Below are 16,105 nucleotides of genomic sequence, written 5' to 3'. Positions count from 1 at the left end.
TTTTTGGTGAACACGGTTCCACGAGGTTGGTCGAGAGTTTTGAAATGGAAAGCGAGCACTGTAGCGTTACGATGAATAGAAAGTAATATGAATAGCTGAATAGGCTGAACGCAGATAAGAGTGCAAACTCACAAGCCTCAGAGGTTCAGCGATGTTGTGTGCTTCTGAAAGCAACTAAGGTGGGATGCCCCAGCACGAGTCTTACAACACATCTTGAAGATACTAGGAAGGTATGCTCGTGGGTAGAGTGTCACTGGGAAAATCTCTCTGAATAACCCTGTTGTGAAAAGAACTCTTGACAACTGGCAAGGGCTTCTCTGGTATGAAAGACTGCTGAGAGGTGCCCTAGTGTGGAGAAGCGACGAGGTCCCTGTGTGGTGAACTGCATTGAGTCGCTCTAGTGTGGTGAACTGCCGTGAGGTGTCCTTGTGTGGTGAACTGCCGTGAGGTGCCCTAGTGTATTGAGCTGCCTTAAGGTGCCCTTGTGTGGTGAACTGCCGTGAGGTGCCCTTGTGTGGTTAACTGCCGTGAGGTGTCCTTGTGTGGTGAACTGACGTGAGGTGCCCTTTTGTGAACTGAGGTGAGGTGCCCTTGCGTGGTGAACTGCCGTGAGGTGCCCTTGTGTTGTGAACTGCTGTGAGGTGTCCTTGTGTGGTGAACTGACGTGAGGTGCCCTTGTGTGGTGAGGTGCCCTAGTGTGGTGAACTGCCGTGAGGCGCCCTAGTGTGGTGAACTGACATGAGGTGCCCAAGCGTGGTGAGGTGCCCTAGTGTGGTGATCTGTCGTGATGTGCCCTGGTGTGGTGAACTGTCGTGGGGTGCCCTTGTTTGAACTGAGGTGAGGTGCCATTGTGTGGTGAACTGTCGTGAGGTGCCCTTGTGTGGTGAACTGAGGTGAGGTGCCCTAGTGTGGTGACCTGTCGTGAGGTGCCCTTGTGTGAACTGAGGTGAGGTGCCTTGTGTGGTGAGGTGCCCTTGTGTGGTGAACTGACTTGAGGTGCCCTTGTGTGGTGAACTGTCGTGGGGTGCCCTTGTGTTGTGAACTGTCGTGAGGTGTCCTTGTGTGGTGAACTGCCGTGAGGTGCCCTTGTGTGGTGAACTGTCGTGAGGTGCCCTTGTGTGAACTGAGGTGAGGTGCCCTTGTGTGGTGAACTGTCGTGAGGTGTCCTTGTGTGGTAAACTGTCGTGAGGTGCCCTTGTGTGGTCAACTGAGGTGAGGTGCCCTAGTGTGGTAAACTGTCGTGAGGTGCCCTTGTGTGAACTGAGGTGAGGTGCCCTAGTGTGCTGATCGAACTGACGTGAGGTGCCCTAATGTGAATTGAGATTTTATCTGGTAAAGTGGATCAGAGGTACCGTCATATTGAGAGATGTTTTGTTTTGTTTTGTTTTGTGAGCAACTCGAGTGTGGAGACGACTCCTGGAAAGTAAAGTGAGACAACCAACAGCAAATAGTCTGCCGAGACTGACAGCAATGCAGATTGAGGAAACCGATGACGAAGTTGAGCAGATTCCAGACAACGGTAATGCCCACGAGAGAACACTGGTTTATACACTGGCGAAACCTCCTCCACTATCGATCACTATTACTGCAGCCCTACAGGTAAGGCATATATATTTCCCCGTGACAACGTGACATATACGATATAGTATACATGTTTGTTTGTGTACATGCAGAGGTAACCGACTATCCACAGTTGTTTAACTTTGTACGTGCACGTGTGTGTGTGGCTGCTTGTACTAGTCCAGACTGATGCCGATTTATAGTGCTAGTCCCAGTTTAACATGAATACCCACTCAGACACAGTATACTGACTCCGGACCCAGCCTAGGTAGTATTCATACTGAGTATGCGTGATCCCAAACAGGAGGTGATGCATGCAACATAATCCGCCCGTATCGCACCACAAAGTAACCTTCCCGCGATAATATAGGTTTGCCCGCCCTTAGGGCACTGATGACAGGTACTTTGTTTTCCGAACTCGGTAAAGAAAGTCTGATTTAAACAGATTTATTCACAAGGAGTGAACGGGATTGGGGACACGTTCTTCAAACTTAGATTGCCTTCTCCCTGGTATTTACAAAATGTGGGATGGTGCTTTTGTAAAGAATTTTTAAAACAAGAAATCGTAGAATTTAGACCTGATAACGGAATAGAGTTCCACAATCGGATACACGATGGGTAAAAGGATTCACACGAATGTCTTAGTCTTGTGAGAGGAACACCGAGTTTCTGAGACTGTATGAGTTTTTTGCAGCAACGGTTTTGGGTAGAATATCTCTCTGAAAGTCAGCATCGATCAATCCCAATTGATGTGTCATTGTCATAAAGGTTGAACAAAGAACAAGAGGCATTTTGCGTATGACATATTTAATAAGTCTGTAAGAGTACGCCATTACGATCCATTACAAATTAACTACCGCAATAGTAAAGCATACTATCCTATATGGCTTAGAGATCGCTGACACTTAGGAATTAAAAAAAAACACATTACATGTGAACCAAAGACACACTTCTGACATTCATTCCGTTGAACGAATGACCTTTTACCTCCCAAACAATGGCTTCTTTTATTTTCCGCAGAACACCGTGCATTTTCGCCAGACTTAAGAACTGCAAAGCAATTAAATTATCATTACAAAAGGGATCCTGTAGTGACTCTGAAGTTGTTCGATGGGTGGGAATATGAACATGAAAGCGCCAAGCTTTATGACCGTAAATGTCGGCGAGATAGCTTACTATCATACAAATAGTTTTTCACTGATTTCTATTTTGCTATTCAGAACTTAGGATTCTTGTGAAATGACTGTTGTAAGGTGGGGTGAGGTGAAATTGCGTTTAACGTCCCGTTCAAGATTATTGCACTGATATAGTGACGTGCATGCACGAGTGTGTGTGTGTGCTTGTACAAGTCCGGACTGATGCCGATTTATAGTGCTAACCTACTGAGATACCATGCCGTAGTTTAATATGAATACCCTATTCAGACACAGTATACTGACTCCGAGCCGACCAGTCTTTGTTTTATCCCTTTAATGCCGGGCGCCAGACAGGGTGACAACAAGTACCATCTTTTAACGTCTTTTGATATGACGCGGTCGGGGATCGAACCTCTGCCTTCCGCTCTCCGGGAGGACGCTTTACCACTAGACCACGGAGACGGTCCTACTCTTGTTGGAACAGAGAAACAATCTATTGTATTCCCAGTCCCGTGTCGAATGATACTTTTAGAAACCTCCAAAATGAAAACATAGTGGGTTTTGACTCACAAAGTGCTGGTTGAGCAGAGATTTCTTATAATGATGGAAATGTTTGTCACTTATATTTATCTCCTTTCTATCCGTTTGCTATGATTCCTAGATTCTCTAAGAGCAAGATTCATGTTTGTCAGCACCATACATGAGTTGGTTAACTACACTCTGGGTCAAGTCACAGCCTAACCTTGGATTACGTGTGTGTATGAACGATAACATGTCCAAAGTCCTTAGTAAAAAAAGGGTTGAGTGATGATGATTTCATCTGTTGAAATATTTTTTGTATAATTATTATCATAATATTATAGCCATACTCTTTGCTACCGGGAGTGTACGCGAGTTTGTAGGTATACATCGAAAGAAACACATATCTTGTTACTGTGAATGTAGTGACAGTGGGAACGGGTTCCTTTGATAGAAGTTCACAACGATACCTTTTTTATTGTTTTATATTTCAGGCGATTCAGCGTAGTTATTGTGTACACAGAACATGAATTGCACTAACTTGAACATTTAGCGACGGTGAAGAAACTTTTCTTTCCCTTTTCTAATGATGTTGGCATGTCCTTTGGGCTGGACAAATGCAACGTACTTTATCTGAAACGTGGCAAGGTAGGAGAGAGAGGATCGGTCAGTTTACTTTGGTGAGGAGTTATTATCTTTCTCATGGAAGGTACGGCCTTAGCACACTTAGGGTTGGTTGGTTGGTTTGTTGTTCAACGCCCTACGCAGCAATATTCCAGCTATATGACGGCAGTCTGTAAATAATCGAGTCTTGTCCAGACAATCCAGTGATTAATATCATGAGCATCGATCCACGAAATTGGATGCAGGTTAGAGACAAACTCCAGAATACCCATTTTATGTGGACTTAAGAGTTCAGGCCTGAAGGCTCGCAATACATTTAAAGCCACACATGTTTATGCTTATCCGTCCTTTCGCATTCTGTTGGAATTTCAGGGTATTGACAAACTCACACGAAGAATCATGTCAGACAATAGATCGCTCCACCCTGGCTAACATAATGGGAGGGCGTGGTATGATTAACGCGGAGACTCTTCATTATCGAATTGTCAAGAATCATGATGAAAACAAGTTATTCCGCAGCTTTCGTAAACGAGGCAAGGATGTGGGACATAATCTCAATGTCAATGTTAGCAGTGACACAAGTGTGACAACGTTGTCACATGGACGACACAAGATGAGTGAGGAAGGATTGTGGGACCAGCGTCACTGGTTAGTTTGAACGTTGGCGCAAATGGTGTTCATTTCATCTCACACACGTTCGATGGGAGACGGATCTGGCGAAACAGCTGGCCAGGCTCGTTCTGTTGTTGGAAGCCTGTGACAACACGTGCAACACGAGGACGACCATTGTCCTGCTGTAATGTGAAATCATGTCCCTGGGTCTGAAGGAAAGGGGGGCACGGGTGGCCCAGTCGTCTGAGGCGCCGCGATTCGCTGTGCAGAGTTGCGTCCCTTGGGCACACCAGAAACCTATGATTGTGGGTTCTGAAGGAACGGTTCCGTGCATGTGTAAATGCGCCATCAATGACCAGTAGAGGGGTCCTGTTATGTGCAGTGATGCCTCCCCACACCTTTACGCTCAAACCACCGAGTGTAGAAGGTTGAACAACATAGGACCATCTCTGAGGTGAAGATGAAACCTGGACTCATATGTGAGGATGACAAACCTCCAATCCTGTAACCTGAATCTTAGATGTTGTCTTGTCCATCCCAGGCGTGTAGTTTGATGAAGCGTCAGCAAAAGTGGACTAAAACTGGACGACTTGGTTGGATGCTGTGGTCTTATAATCGATTCCTCACAGTCCTTGAACTAATCGAATTTATGCCAGGGATGCCTCGGGTCATTGTTTTTCAGAAAGGTTTACGAGGTTTGTCAGTCAACAAAGTTTCTTTTCACAGTTAAAACACTTCAACGATTTACTCTGTGATTTACTGTAAATGTGTAACGAATACGATTACTCATGTCTGGGATGCACGTGCAAGATGTGTACTCACGGCAAAACCTTTGTACACGTGTTTATCATGCACGATTCTGAAAAATCTATGGCAATTATTTTTTAAAATTATGTGATTATTATATTGTGCACAGGAACGTTTATTTTCCCACAGTATATTTCATGAAATTCTTTATTCACAGCACATCTTGATGTGTCTACCGGCGTCACTGGCAATACCATTCATTGTGGCTGATGGGATCTGCGCCGAGTACGACAGTCCGATAAGAACAACGTTGTTCTCGTCATCACTTTTCATGTGTGGTGTCTGCACAATACTTCAGACCGCATTGGGCGTTCGGTATGGAAATATTTCGGGAGGATGCTCGACTTTAGATGCATCTACACCTTGTATGCATTCTCTCATAGCAGTGTTTCAATTATGCAGTTGCAGGCTTTGTACCTCATGTATATGCAGAGCAGACTCCGACCCGTGAAGATTCCGGGGTAGAATAGGTCTTCAGCAACCCATGCTTGCCGTAAATGGCGAATATGCTTGTCGTAAAAGGCGACTAACGGGATCGGGTGGTCAGGCTCGCTGACTTGGTTGATCCATGTCATCGATCTCAATTGCGTGGATCGATTCTCATGATATTAATCATTGGGTTGTCTGGGCCAGACTCGATTATTTACAGACCGCCGTCATATAGTTGGAATATTGCTGAGTGCGGCGTTAAACAACAAAGAGCAGACTCCAACGGTCTGGTCCTTGTCCAACGTGTAAACTCAATGTATGGTTTACAAGTTTGTAATTCTTAAATGAGCATGTGTTATCACGCCAACAGTAATATGTCAATATCCACAGCATGTCCAGTAATGGATTCAGACATTTAATTCCTGATATAACGAAGCCGTATGTGTCGACATCATTTGTAATGATAGATAAGTGTAGGTGTTAAAACAAATATTGTTTGTTGAAATGGAAAGTTAAATTAACGTGCTTTCAACTTTTTAAAGTCAGTAAAATGGTTATGTTGTGTATTTTTATTCAGACTGCCTATTCTACAAGGCCCATCATCCGTTTTCCTGCCTGTCATACTTGCAGTTCAAAAGAGCGACAGTTGGAAATGTGTGGATAGTGTTCACGGTAGTTTACCTTAAGTTTCTTTTTTGTCGTCAGAGTGTGTGTATGGTTTTACGCCGCTTTTAGCAATATTCCAGCAATATCACGGCGGGGGGACACCAGAAATGGGCTTCACACATTGTACCCATGTCGGGAATCGAACCCGGGTCTTTGGCGTGACGAGCGAACGCTTTAACCACTAGGCTACCCGACCGCCCCTTTTGTCGTCAGAAACAAGAGACTCAAGGTCATACCTAGTGATTGCAAGCTTATGGTGCTCACCGAAGTATTTGCGTATATTCAATGGGATATTCTCAATACCGATATTCTCATATGATCGTGTTTCGGGGTTTGTCAGCAAAGTTGTAAGCGTCAAAGACATGCATCAAAACTCAATGATGATGTTTATCGCTAGCAAAATGAATATTTCTTTAAAAGCGCACTTTGATTTTTTTGGCATTAATGTAAGTTATATTCCTTATCGGCGCAATAGCTTGTTTTCACAGTATAACTATTAGCATACATGCAATTATCTTCGTTAATTAATCATCACGGTATTTCTTGATTCTATTTCAAGTATTGAAGACTGAAGTTTTGTGTTTCCGTACTACCTTTTCGTCTTCACCGTAGCCAAGTGGTAATAGAGTTACCGTTACTTCCAAATCCATATCAATAATTCCTTACATGGTTTCTGCTTCAAATCGATCTGTTAACTATAAAATGGCATGATCAATGCCAAACACACATCACGCCCAACAATATCGATTCGAGTAACGGTAATTCGGTGGCTACGTTTATCAGTTGATGATACAATTCTCCTTAACTATCAGTTTTACTTCTTGTCATCGCTGTAAATCACAATAACTTCCCATTGGGTTTCATCTGGAACTTTCGATCTTCATATCCATTCCATTCATTTACCGAATCTGATAAAAGCGTCGGTAATTCGGGTACGTGTCAGAACCGCCCACATTAATCCTCGTGGCAATTCCATACATGATTTTCCTGTTTCAGTGACCGCACCAATTTATGGAAACAACACTACAACATCACCAAATGTGTCATCTGCCACTACCAATCCAATCCTTCTGACCCAGGACGAAAAACTTAAACAGGTGCCGTTAAAAAAAGACTATTGATGTTGATCCTGAAATCCCAACGGCAATTTCTTCTGCGAAAATAGTGACATCGAACTGAACTTATTTAATGCTATTATTGTGTTTCTGTCATAAGACACACACGTGACATGAAGGAAACGTGATTACATTTCACTTTTTGGGGAAGGTCAATAGCCTTCCAGTAATAATGATACCTGAAATTTACCCGAAGCAGATTCGGAATATAACTTAATGTACTAACCAATATTAATCTTGATGTATTTTTCGGTCTATTTCTGTAAATATTGTCAGTTTTTTCTCGGGTTTCTACTTTGTTTTTCTGTTTGTAGCTCTCCGGCAGCATCATGGCTGCGTCTCTGGTAGAGATCCTGATTGGTGGAACTGGGTTGGTGGGGCGTCTCCTCCGTTGTGTTGGACCAATCACCGTCGCCCCTACCATTGCGCTCATTGGCCTCTCTCTGTATAAAATACCAATCCGATATTCAAAATCCTCGTGGGAGCTATCTCTGACGTAAGGAATGTCCGAAAAGACATTGTACACTGTATCTGGAGAAACTATCTTCGAAATTATTGCTAATGACTTACATTTATTGAAACAGTTCGTCTGAACCATTGTTATCCTGGGAGTACAATAAATGATTCTATTTATCTTAGGAATAATCGTGTGGGCCAGTTTAATTCTGTTCAGTTTGAAATATTAACCATAGTTATTGTTGACATACCTTTGTCAAGTACTTGTACATGTAGTTTAAGTATAATTTATATATATTTTTTAATGTCACAAACACTAAAACACAAATCAGTCCGTAGGTTGAATCACCTCTATTCCAAACGCGATAACTATATACCTATTTTATTTGTGTTGTTATGAAATTTAGACTTAGATAAGTGAGAAATTAGCCATAATCACAATATTTATTTAAGCAGTGTCCTTTGTATATAATAGGCATGAATACATCTTACATCATATAGATGACGCATAAACCACAATGGCCATGTGTTGGATATATCGAGACACGAGGTTAGAAATAGCACAACACCTTTACTTTCCATTCATAACAACAAACACATACGTTGAAGCCAATTTAATTAACGTTATGAATAACATATCGAGTTATCAGTAGTTCGGTACAAACGGTAGGTCGATATTCTTCCATATTGCTGATGATGATTTTGCGGGAACTACAAGGCAACGATAGCGTTTAAGATAATAGTTGATGTTACATCAGCAATAGATCTCAGCAATATAGCCAGGATCATGGTTTTAGGAATCGCAATAAATATTACGCCATATATACTACTCAAAAGAAGTTAAGGATCGCCCAATTCTTCATATTACTGATATGGACGTATTATCTTCCTTTAAGTACTGTATGTATATTATAAAGTAACATTACATTATGTACAGTACATTGCAAGTGTGCCACATATTGAAGGAATACTGTGTTATATCATTAACGGAACTTTAAACTGTCGATTATTGTGCTTTTCAGCGGATCGGTATTGGTTGTAGTGTTCGCCTTGTATCTCGGTCATGTGAAGATACCGGTACCAACTCGGGCAAACTGTAAGAACAGAGGCAAAAGCAACGGGAAGTTACGAGGAGTGCGTCTGTTTCAGCTGTTACCGGTGAGTTTCATGATTTCCTCTTCTGGGGGCACGGTTGGCCCAGTCGTCTAAGGCGCCGCGATTCGATGTGCAGAGTTGTGTCCCTTGGGCATGCTAGAAACCTATGATTGTGGGTTCGAATCCCGGTTCGCCCCGATTATGTTTCTAGGTTTGTCAGTACCATACCCGTGCTCGTGGGTTTCATCAACGTGGTAAACGTCTGAGACCTGCATCAATTCGGGCTTTCCTCCCACATTAAGCTGACACGCCGTGATGTAACTGGAATAATGTTAAAAGCGGCGTTAAACCCAACTCACTCACTCACTCACTGTTTTCCTCTCCTTCAATGCGCTTCCGTCACGCCTCATACTACAGCGACCAATTACGACAAACGGTCCTTATTATTTGTGTTGGTGTCGGACTGCCCTGGGTTCTGTTACATGGAGAAAAACGAGAAGCCCACTGGTCTCAAAAGATTTTGCAACCGTTTCAGGCATCTTTCTACCATTTGGTTTTCCTTCAATGTGGTTTCGTTCAAATATGAATTAGACTGAGAGTTTTACTGAATGCAATTCTTAAACAGTATTGTCGAAAAAATGAAGTACATTGTTGTGTCAACTGAAGGTATCTCACAAATGGGGCGAGACCGTGACGTGTGGTGACACTATTGACTGTGGAATGAAAGGGCGGATCCAACATTTTGAAAGGGAGCGCTCCAATCACAAAATCCTGTTTCAAAAGGGAGGTCTTGACTATATAATCCGCATATGCAGTGAATATGATAAATAGCCCAGTACACAACCATTCTCTCAAGTTGCATGCAACAATACCCAGTCACAAGGCCCCATTTTCAATTCAGACCGCCTCCGTGGTCTAATGATAGAGCGTCCGCCCGGAGAGCGGAAGGTCCGGGGTTCGATCCCCGGCCGCGTCATACCAAAAGACGTTAAAAGATGGTACTTGTTGTTACCCTGTCTGGCGCTCGGCATTAAGGGGCCAAAACAAGGACTGGTCGGTCTCGGAGTCAGTATACTGTGTCTGAGTGGGGTATTCATGTTAAACTGCGGCATCGTATCTCAGTGAGCTAGCACTATAAATTGGCATCAGTCCGGACTAGTACAAGCAGCCACACAAACACACACACGTACATGCACGTCGCTATATAAGTGCAATAATCTTGGCCGCGACGTTAAACCCCATTTCACCTCACCCAGCCTTTTCAATTCTACATGCTCGTCCATGATACGACACAGAATATGTAGAGGGCGCAATGGAAAATGATGAATACCAAATTCTTTTGAATAGGCCCGTTTACAGCCTCAAACCTTTCCAGGCCAATGAACTTGATCTTGTCCTTTTTGACAAATCCGATGAAATCATTTATATCATTGAATTCTCTGTCCCTTTTGACACTAATGTGATTGACAAGATTGAGGAAAAACATGGCAAGTATGCGGACCTCGCTTTCGAAATGTCACACTTGCATCCCAAGTACCAAGTTGTCTGACTCCCCATTGTTCTCGGTGCCTTAGGTTTGGTACCTCCCAATCTATTGACTGGAATTGGGAGAGTACCCGGGTTTGCTACCAGGAATACAGCCCTTCTGCCAACCTGGGTAATGCAGAAGGCTGCAGTGTTGGGGAGTCTTCACATTCTCCGAAAAGTTCTGGGTGGGTTTGACTGGGCAGCGCTTCCTGGGAGCAGTCCCATTCGCTGTCTGGGCTGCGTGTAGAGGGGGCAAGGGCCCTGAGCTGATGATGAGACTTACCAGCCTGACAACCCAAACCAGGATCACCCAAACCCTCTTTGCCTCATTTTTCATTTTAATCTGTAAATAATAATAAATCAACAACTTTGAATGTACAACTACCTTGCTATTGCCCTTATTGTGTTGGCATTAAATTGAAATGTTGACATATCAACCTCAGGCAAATTGAAAAGAATACTCGCAACCACAGCTTGATATTAAATAAAAGCGTGTGTGATATCCTGTAAGTTTGTTATGTCAATGTTACAGGTTCTGATGAGTATCCTGGCAGTGTGGGCGATATCGGGGATTCTAACATACACTAACGTATTCCCTTCGGATCCAGATCATCACCGCTTTCGAGCACGGGCAGATGCTAAATCAAAACTGATACATATGTCACCCTGGTTCTATCTTCCGTATCCAGGTAATAACATAAAATCAACAATGCAATATCGGATGTTGGAACAGTAGAATGTTTACAGAACAGAAGTGTGCAGCAAAAATCGACAATATAAATGTATAACCTTAGTGGATAGAAGATATCACGACCATTTTAAAATGTGTAAAGTTACATAGGTCCAATATGGTATGTTATGCCTCAAAGTGAGATTGGCCAATCAGAGAGCAGAACTACTAACCCCATTTTAGCTCGTATACCGTCAGTAAAATTCCAAGGTAGTTCTTACTGGCCTTATATAAGACCGTATACGGTCAGTTATAGCCATTTTGGATTTTCCAACACCCACCTCACATATTTCACATGACAATTCTGATACAGAAATTCGTTATTCGACACTGTTTTGTGTTTTAATATCATTATTTGTGAGCTGCAAAAACATTGATGTTTAAAGAAACCACGTATGTGACTTTATTAATAAATATTACAGAGAACAATGGATTTACAAATAGCAACGTCATAGAACGTAATATAGGATATAGGATGACGCCACAAAAAAATAAGCATGACGCCAATGACGCCTGAATAGATAGCAGCCCGTCGTTAGGGGAAATCGCACTGCTATCAGTGGTCCGCAGATTTCTGATAACATGGGGCATTTTTATAATAATTCTATCCATTTTAGCTATAATACTTGTTTAAACGTTAACATTTAGTGCATTATATATTCCATTGTTAACGTTTGTGTTTTTAAGCGTTGTATCTGAAATATATATATATATATATACTGTTCCTGTCATTTATACCGGTTGTAAGTGTCAAGTTTTCATCCTGAATTCGTTGTGGTGTCTTCCGTTGCCATATACGGTGTTGTAGTAGAATAGCAGAATATTTTGAAGCCATTTACGGCAACTAAAGACACCATAACTAATATTATTACCCTTGAGTCATATAACGTCACGAGACAACAGTGTATTGTTTCTGTCATCCGGACGGCATTGTTGACGTCATTCGAATCTCATTGTGACGTGAGATCTGAATGACGTCACGTTAGAATCAACGTTAGAAGATTGTTGACACCATTCGATAAATCTTCGGTAATAAATAAAACATTATATTCGTGTTCAGTTCATTCTATGTTTACGACACCCGCTCTCACTCGGGAAATACCGGAATTTAGACACTCGTGTCGTAAACATACTTAGTAAGACATGAACACAAATATATCCTCAATATATGATAAAACTATTACTTATAGGTACATTTTTCGGTTTTGCATTTCGCAGTACTAGATTTGACAAAGGTATGCTCATTGCTTGCCTTTCTATGAAAAAAGTTGTTGATTTTGAACAGGACGAATGCCTCGTAGCACATACGGAGTGACAAATAGAAACAATTCTTGATAATCCAAATTATTGTTTTCAGGTCAATTTGGACTGCCCTCCTTCAATTTACCTCTTTGCATTGGATTCATGGCAACATTTTTCGCATCACTGATTGAATCGGTTGGTGATTACTATGCTGCTGCCAAGGCATGCGAGGTAGATGCTCCTCCTTACAACGCGGTTAACAGAGGCATTTTATTAGAAGGGATTGGAGGTCTTATATCTGGTGCTGTAGGTGTCGGTAATGTCACAACTTCGTACAGTGCAAACATTGCCGCAATGACACTTACGAAGGTGAGTAAATTTACAGAAGGTTTAATATCTCGATGTGCTCATGTCGCTATTAAACCAACTGCATTTCAAATATGGAATATGTGAGTGAGTTGGGTTTAACGCCGCTTTGAACAGTATTCAAGTTACACTACGACGTGTCAGCTTAATGTGGGACCGAAATGATACAGCTCTCTGACCGAGGTGTTACAGCTCTCTGACCGAAGTGTTACAGCTCTCTGACCGAGGTGTTACAGCTCTCTGACCGAGGTGTTACAGCTCTCTGACCGAAGTGTTACAGCTCTCTGACCGAGGTGTTACAGCTCTCTGACCGAGGTGTTACAGCTCTCTGACCGAAGTGTTACAGCTCTCTGACCGAGGTGTTACAGCTCTCTGACCAAAGTGTTACAGCTCTCTGACCGAGGTGTTACAGCTCTCTGACCGAGGTGTTACAGCTCTCTGACCGAAGTGTTACAGCTCTCTGACCGAGGTGTTACAGCTCTCTGACCGAAGTGTTACAGCTCTCTGACCGAGGTGTTACAGCTCTCTGACCGAAGTGTTACAGCTCTCTGATCGAAGTGTTACAGCTCTCTGACGTTTACCACTTTAATGAAAGCCACGAGCGGGGGTATTATGATGACAATCCTCGGACCATAATCGGGGTGAACCGGGATTCGAATCCATGATCATAGGTTTCTGGTGTTTCCAAGGGACGTAACTCTGCACAGCGTATCGCGGTGCCTCAAACGACTGGGCCCCTCGTGCCCCTTTGAAATACAGAGGGTGGGTGGGATGTTACTGAGGGATTTGGTCAAAAGCGAGGAATAATAAGAGCGCCTCGTGTGCCACAGGATCTACATAATTTAGGAAATGGGGAAAAGTTATATAGTTTATGTGTGTAAGTTACCAGATACACTGATATTTATAATAACATCTGCCAAAAGCAGAGTCGATTATACAATGCCAGTTATATTCCTCTTGTTACCTGAATAAATGCACAGAGATCCAATACAGAGAAATAGCGTTTGCAGGTCAAGCTGGTGTGCTTACACTGATGTAGGCTGATGTCAACATTATACCAAACACACGGATGTTATCAGGATATATATATCTTACATCTCGTGAGCATGTCGTTTTCTCTCTGTATATAAATGTGCCTGTACGCTCCGTATTCTGCAAAACCTTTCTGTCTGTCCCTCAAAGACTGCCAACAGGTATATCCTGATCTGTGCTGGATTCATCATGGTCCTGTTCTCAGTCGTGGGGAAGTTCGGTGCAGTCCTGGCAACCATCCCCGATCCGGCACTAGGAGGCGCCCTGGCAGTTATCTACGGGATGTTGGTGTCGTTAGGTCTGTCCACTCTGCAATATGTCAATCTCAACTCGCCAAGGAACCTTCTCATCCTCGGACTGGCGTTCTTTGTAGGCATCCTTGTCCCGGAATGGATCGACAGGTACCCGGATGTAATCAGAACAGGTACAGACATGATGTTTAACCTGGTCGACCCGATTGGCTACAATTGCCAATTGAGAGATACCGGGTCGATCTTCAATTCAGCTATTTAAATTAAAGTTGGTTACTGTAATTATCAAACCTCGCAGAATGTAGTGTTGTAGCCATAGAAACGTCGTGGTACAATAACAACTTAACAGTCTGCATAAACTTTAGTGTACTTGCATGTACGTGTATTTGATATATCAATTCTGGGCAAACGTTAGTAAGGGCGCAATAATTCATTGATAAAGTAGTGGTGTTCGGCTATATCATTCATAAATGAAGATCCTCTTTGTAATTGTAAGAAATGCGCATGTCTTCGTTTCCACTTCAAGGAAGCAAAGAAGCAGACAGCGTCCTGAAAGTAGCTCTTGGAACTCCTATGTTTCTTGGAGGTGTAATTGCAATAATACTGGACAATACCACAAGAGGTGCGTATACATTGTACAACAAGATCAGTACTAACTCATATCATCCCAGATGACAATTTTGAAACATGGATCAACAGATGTGAGGTGCAAGGAAGTCGCAACTTGGCCTAATTACACATCATTACACCTATGTTCGGTTTTAATAAATATATGCGACAAAAAAGCATTCCATAATCAGAAGAAATCTCTAATCTCTTCCATAATCTATTTTCAAATATATCATTTCCTATGCAGGCAAATGTATCATCCACCAATATTGTGAATGATAAGAAAACTAGTATCTTCCCCAGGGTCCAGGAAAGACAGAGGAATAGATGCGTGGCAGGTACGTGCATGTCAGAACGAAGTTACAAGCGACATGGATGACAACTCTAACTCTACAACCTATGACTGGAGCTGGACAACTGCTCTCTATCAGTATCTACCGTGTTGCTCAAAACTGCCGTTCATGCCGGCGTATGATAAGCATGTTGGGTGCACCGTCGAAAACGCCAACATTCCGATGATCATCTTCAGTCACAGTGATTAGTTGTTGTTTTTTAAATTGGAAAGCTTTCATGTCCATCTTTGTGTTTTGATTTTTGTAAGATGAATTTCATATTCGGGTTTTTGGTGGTTGGGGTTGGCTTTGAGAGAGCACTTCTCTACATAAGATTGTTTTGTCCCTGATTGAAGGAGTCAATGAAAATTCTTCTCTTGTTCCATTAATATACGAATATTGGAGTAAATTTTGTATTTAGTTAATCTAGTAAATAAACATAGCTACATGCAGTTGTGAAACTATGCATACTGTCATGTGTCGATTCCCAAGTTGTTCCCAGAATCTGTACGTAAACTCCGTGTGAAATCAACAAACAACCAAAACATAGTATGCGATTAACAATTGTATTACCAAATTAACTAGGTTTACAAATCAACGCAAATTACTGCACAGCAATTACAGTGGCAGTACACAATCGACTGGTTGTACAATATTCAATGACAGTATATGATAAGATGGCAGTGGTCAGTGACAAATACAAAAATACAGTGGTAATAGCAAAAGTCAGTGATAATAGCATATTCACCCAGCGGCGACAGTGGTCAAGCTTCCGAGATGGTCCTTTGCAGGGAATCAGGGTGAACTTCACACGGAAGCTGGTCTTTGTGTATTCTCAGATGTGACTGTGTGGTGAAATGTGTAAGAGAGACGAAATGTTTGAGTGAGGCGAAAGGTATGCTCTTGTCCCCATATATATACAGTCCATCTAGAAACTGGAAATGTCTTCACAGTGTCCTCACTAGTCTAGCGGCAGTAGAACATTACAGAATATTCC

The 16,105-nt window shown here is 42.4% G+C and overlaps 1 protein-coding gene across 1 annotated transcript; it reads left to right on the top strand.

The window, feature by feature from the left end:
* The first annotated feature begins 1,159 nt into the window (after nucleotides 1-1,159).
* LOC139452883 (solute carrier family 23 member 1-like) lies at nucleotides 1,160-15,451 on the top strand. Its single transcript, XM_071234519.1, has 11 exons — nucleotides 1,160-1,599; nucleotides 5,416-5,573; nucleotides 6,265-6,359; nucleotides 7,350-7,450; nucleotides 7,783-7,964; nucleotides 8,947-9,082; nucleotides 11,079-11,235; nucleotides 12,634-12,887; nucleotides 14,067-14,340; nucleotides 14,694-14,789; nucleotides 15,080-15,451. The coding sequence occupies exons 1-11, from the start codon at nucleotides 1,471-1,473 to the stop codon at nucleotides 15,316-15,318; spliced, it is 1,821 nt and encodes a 606-aa protein (XP_071090620.1). The 5' UTR covers nucleotides 1,160-1,470; the 3' UTR covers nucleotides 15,319-15,451.
* The last annotated feature ends 654 nt before the right edge of the window (nucleotides 15,452-16,105 follow it).

Source organism: Haliotis cracherodii, unplaced genomic scaffold, assembly GCF_022045235.1.
Source record: "Haliotis cracherodii isolate W230 unplaced genomic scaffold, xgHalCrac1.p SCAF_9, whole genome shotgun sequence".
NCBI classification, from domain to species: domain Eukaryota; kingdom Metazoa; phylum Mollusca; class Gastropoda; order Lepetellida; family Haliotidae; genus Haliotis; species Haliotis cracherodii.
This window is presented reverse-complemented; position numbering and strand designations above follow the sequence as displayed.

What these genes read in the sequence shown, in the direction of transcription:
- LOC139452883 (XM_071234519.1), top strand. Translation starts at nt 1,471, where the DNA reads ATGCAGATTGAGGAAACCGATGACGAAGTTGAGCAGATTCCAGACAAC. An exon ending in CTATTACTGCAGCCCTACAG is followed by an intron (nt 1,600 to 5,415) that starts GTAAGGCATATA and finishes CTTTATTCACAG; the next exon opens with CACATCTTGATGTGTCTACC. An exon ending in ATGTGTGGATAGTGTTCACG is followed by an intron (nt 6,360 to 7,349) that starts GTAGTTTACCTT and finishes TTCCTGTTTCAG; the next exon opens with TGACCGCACCAATTTATGGA.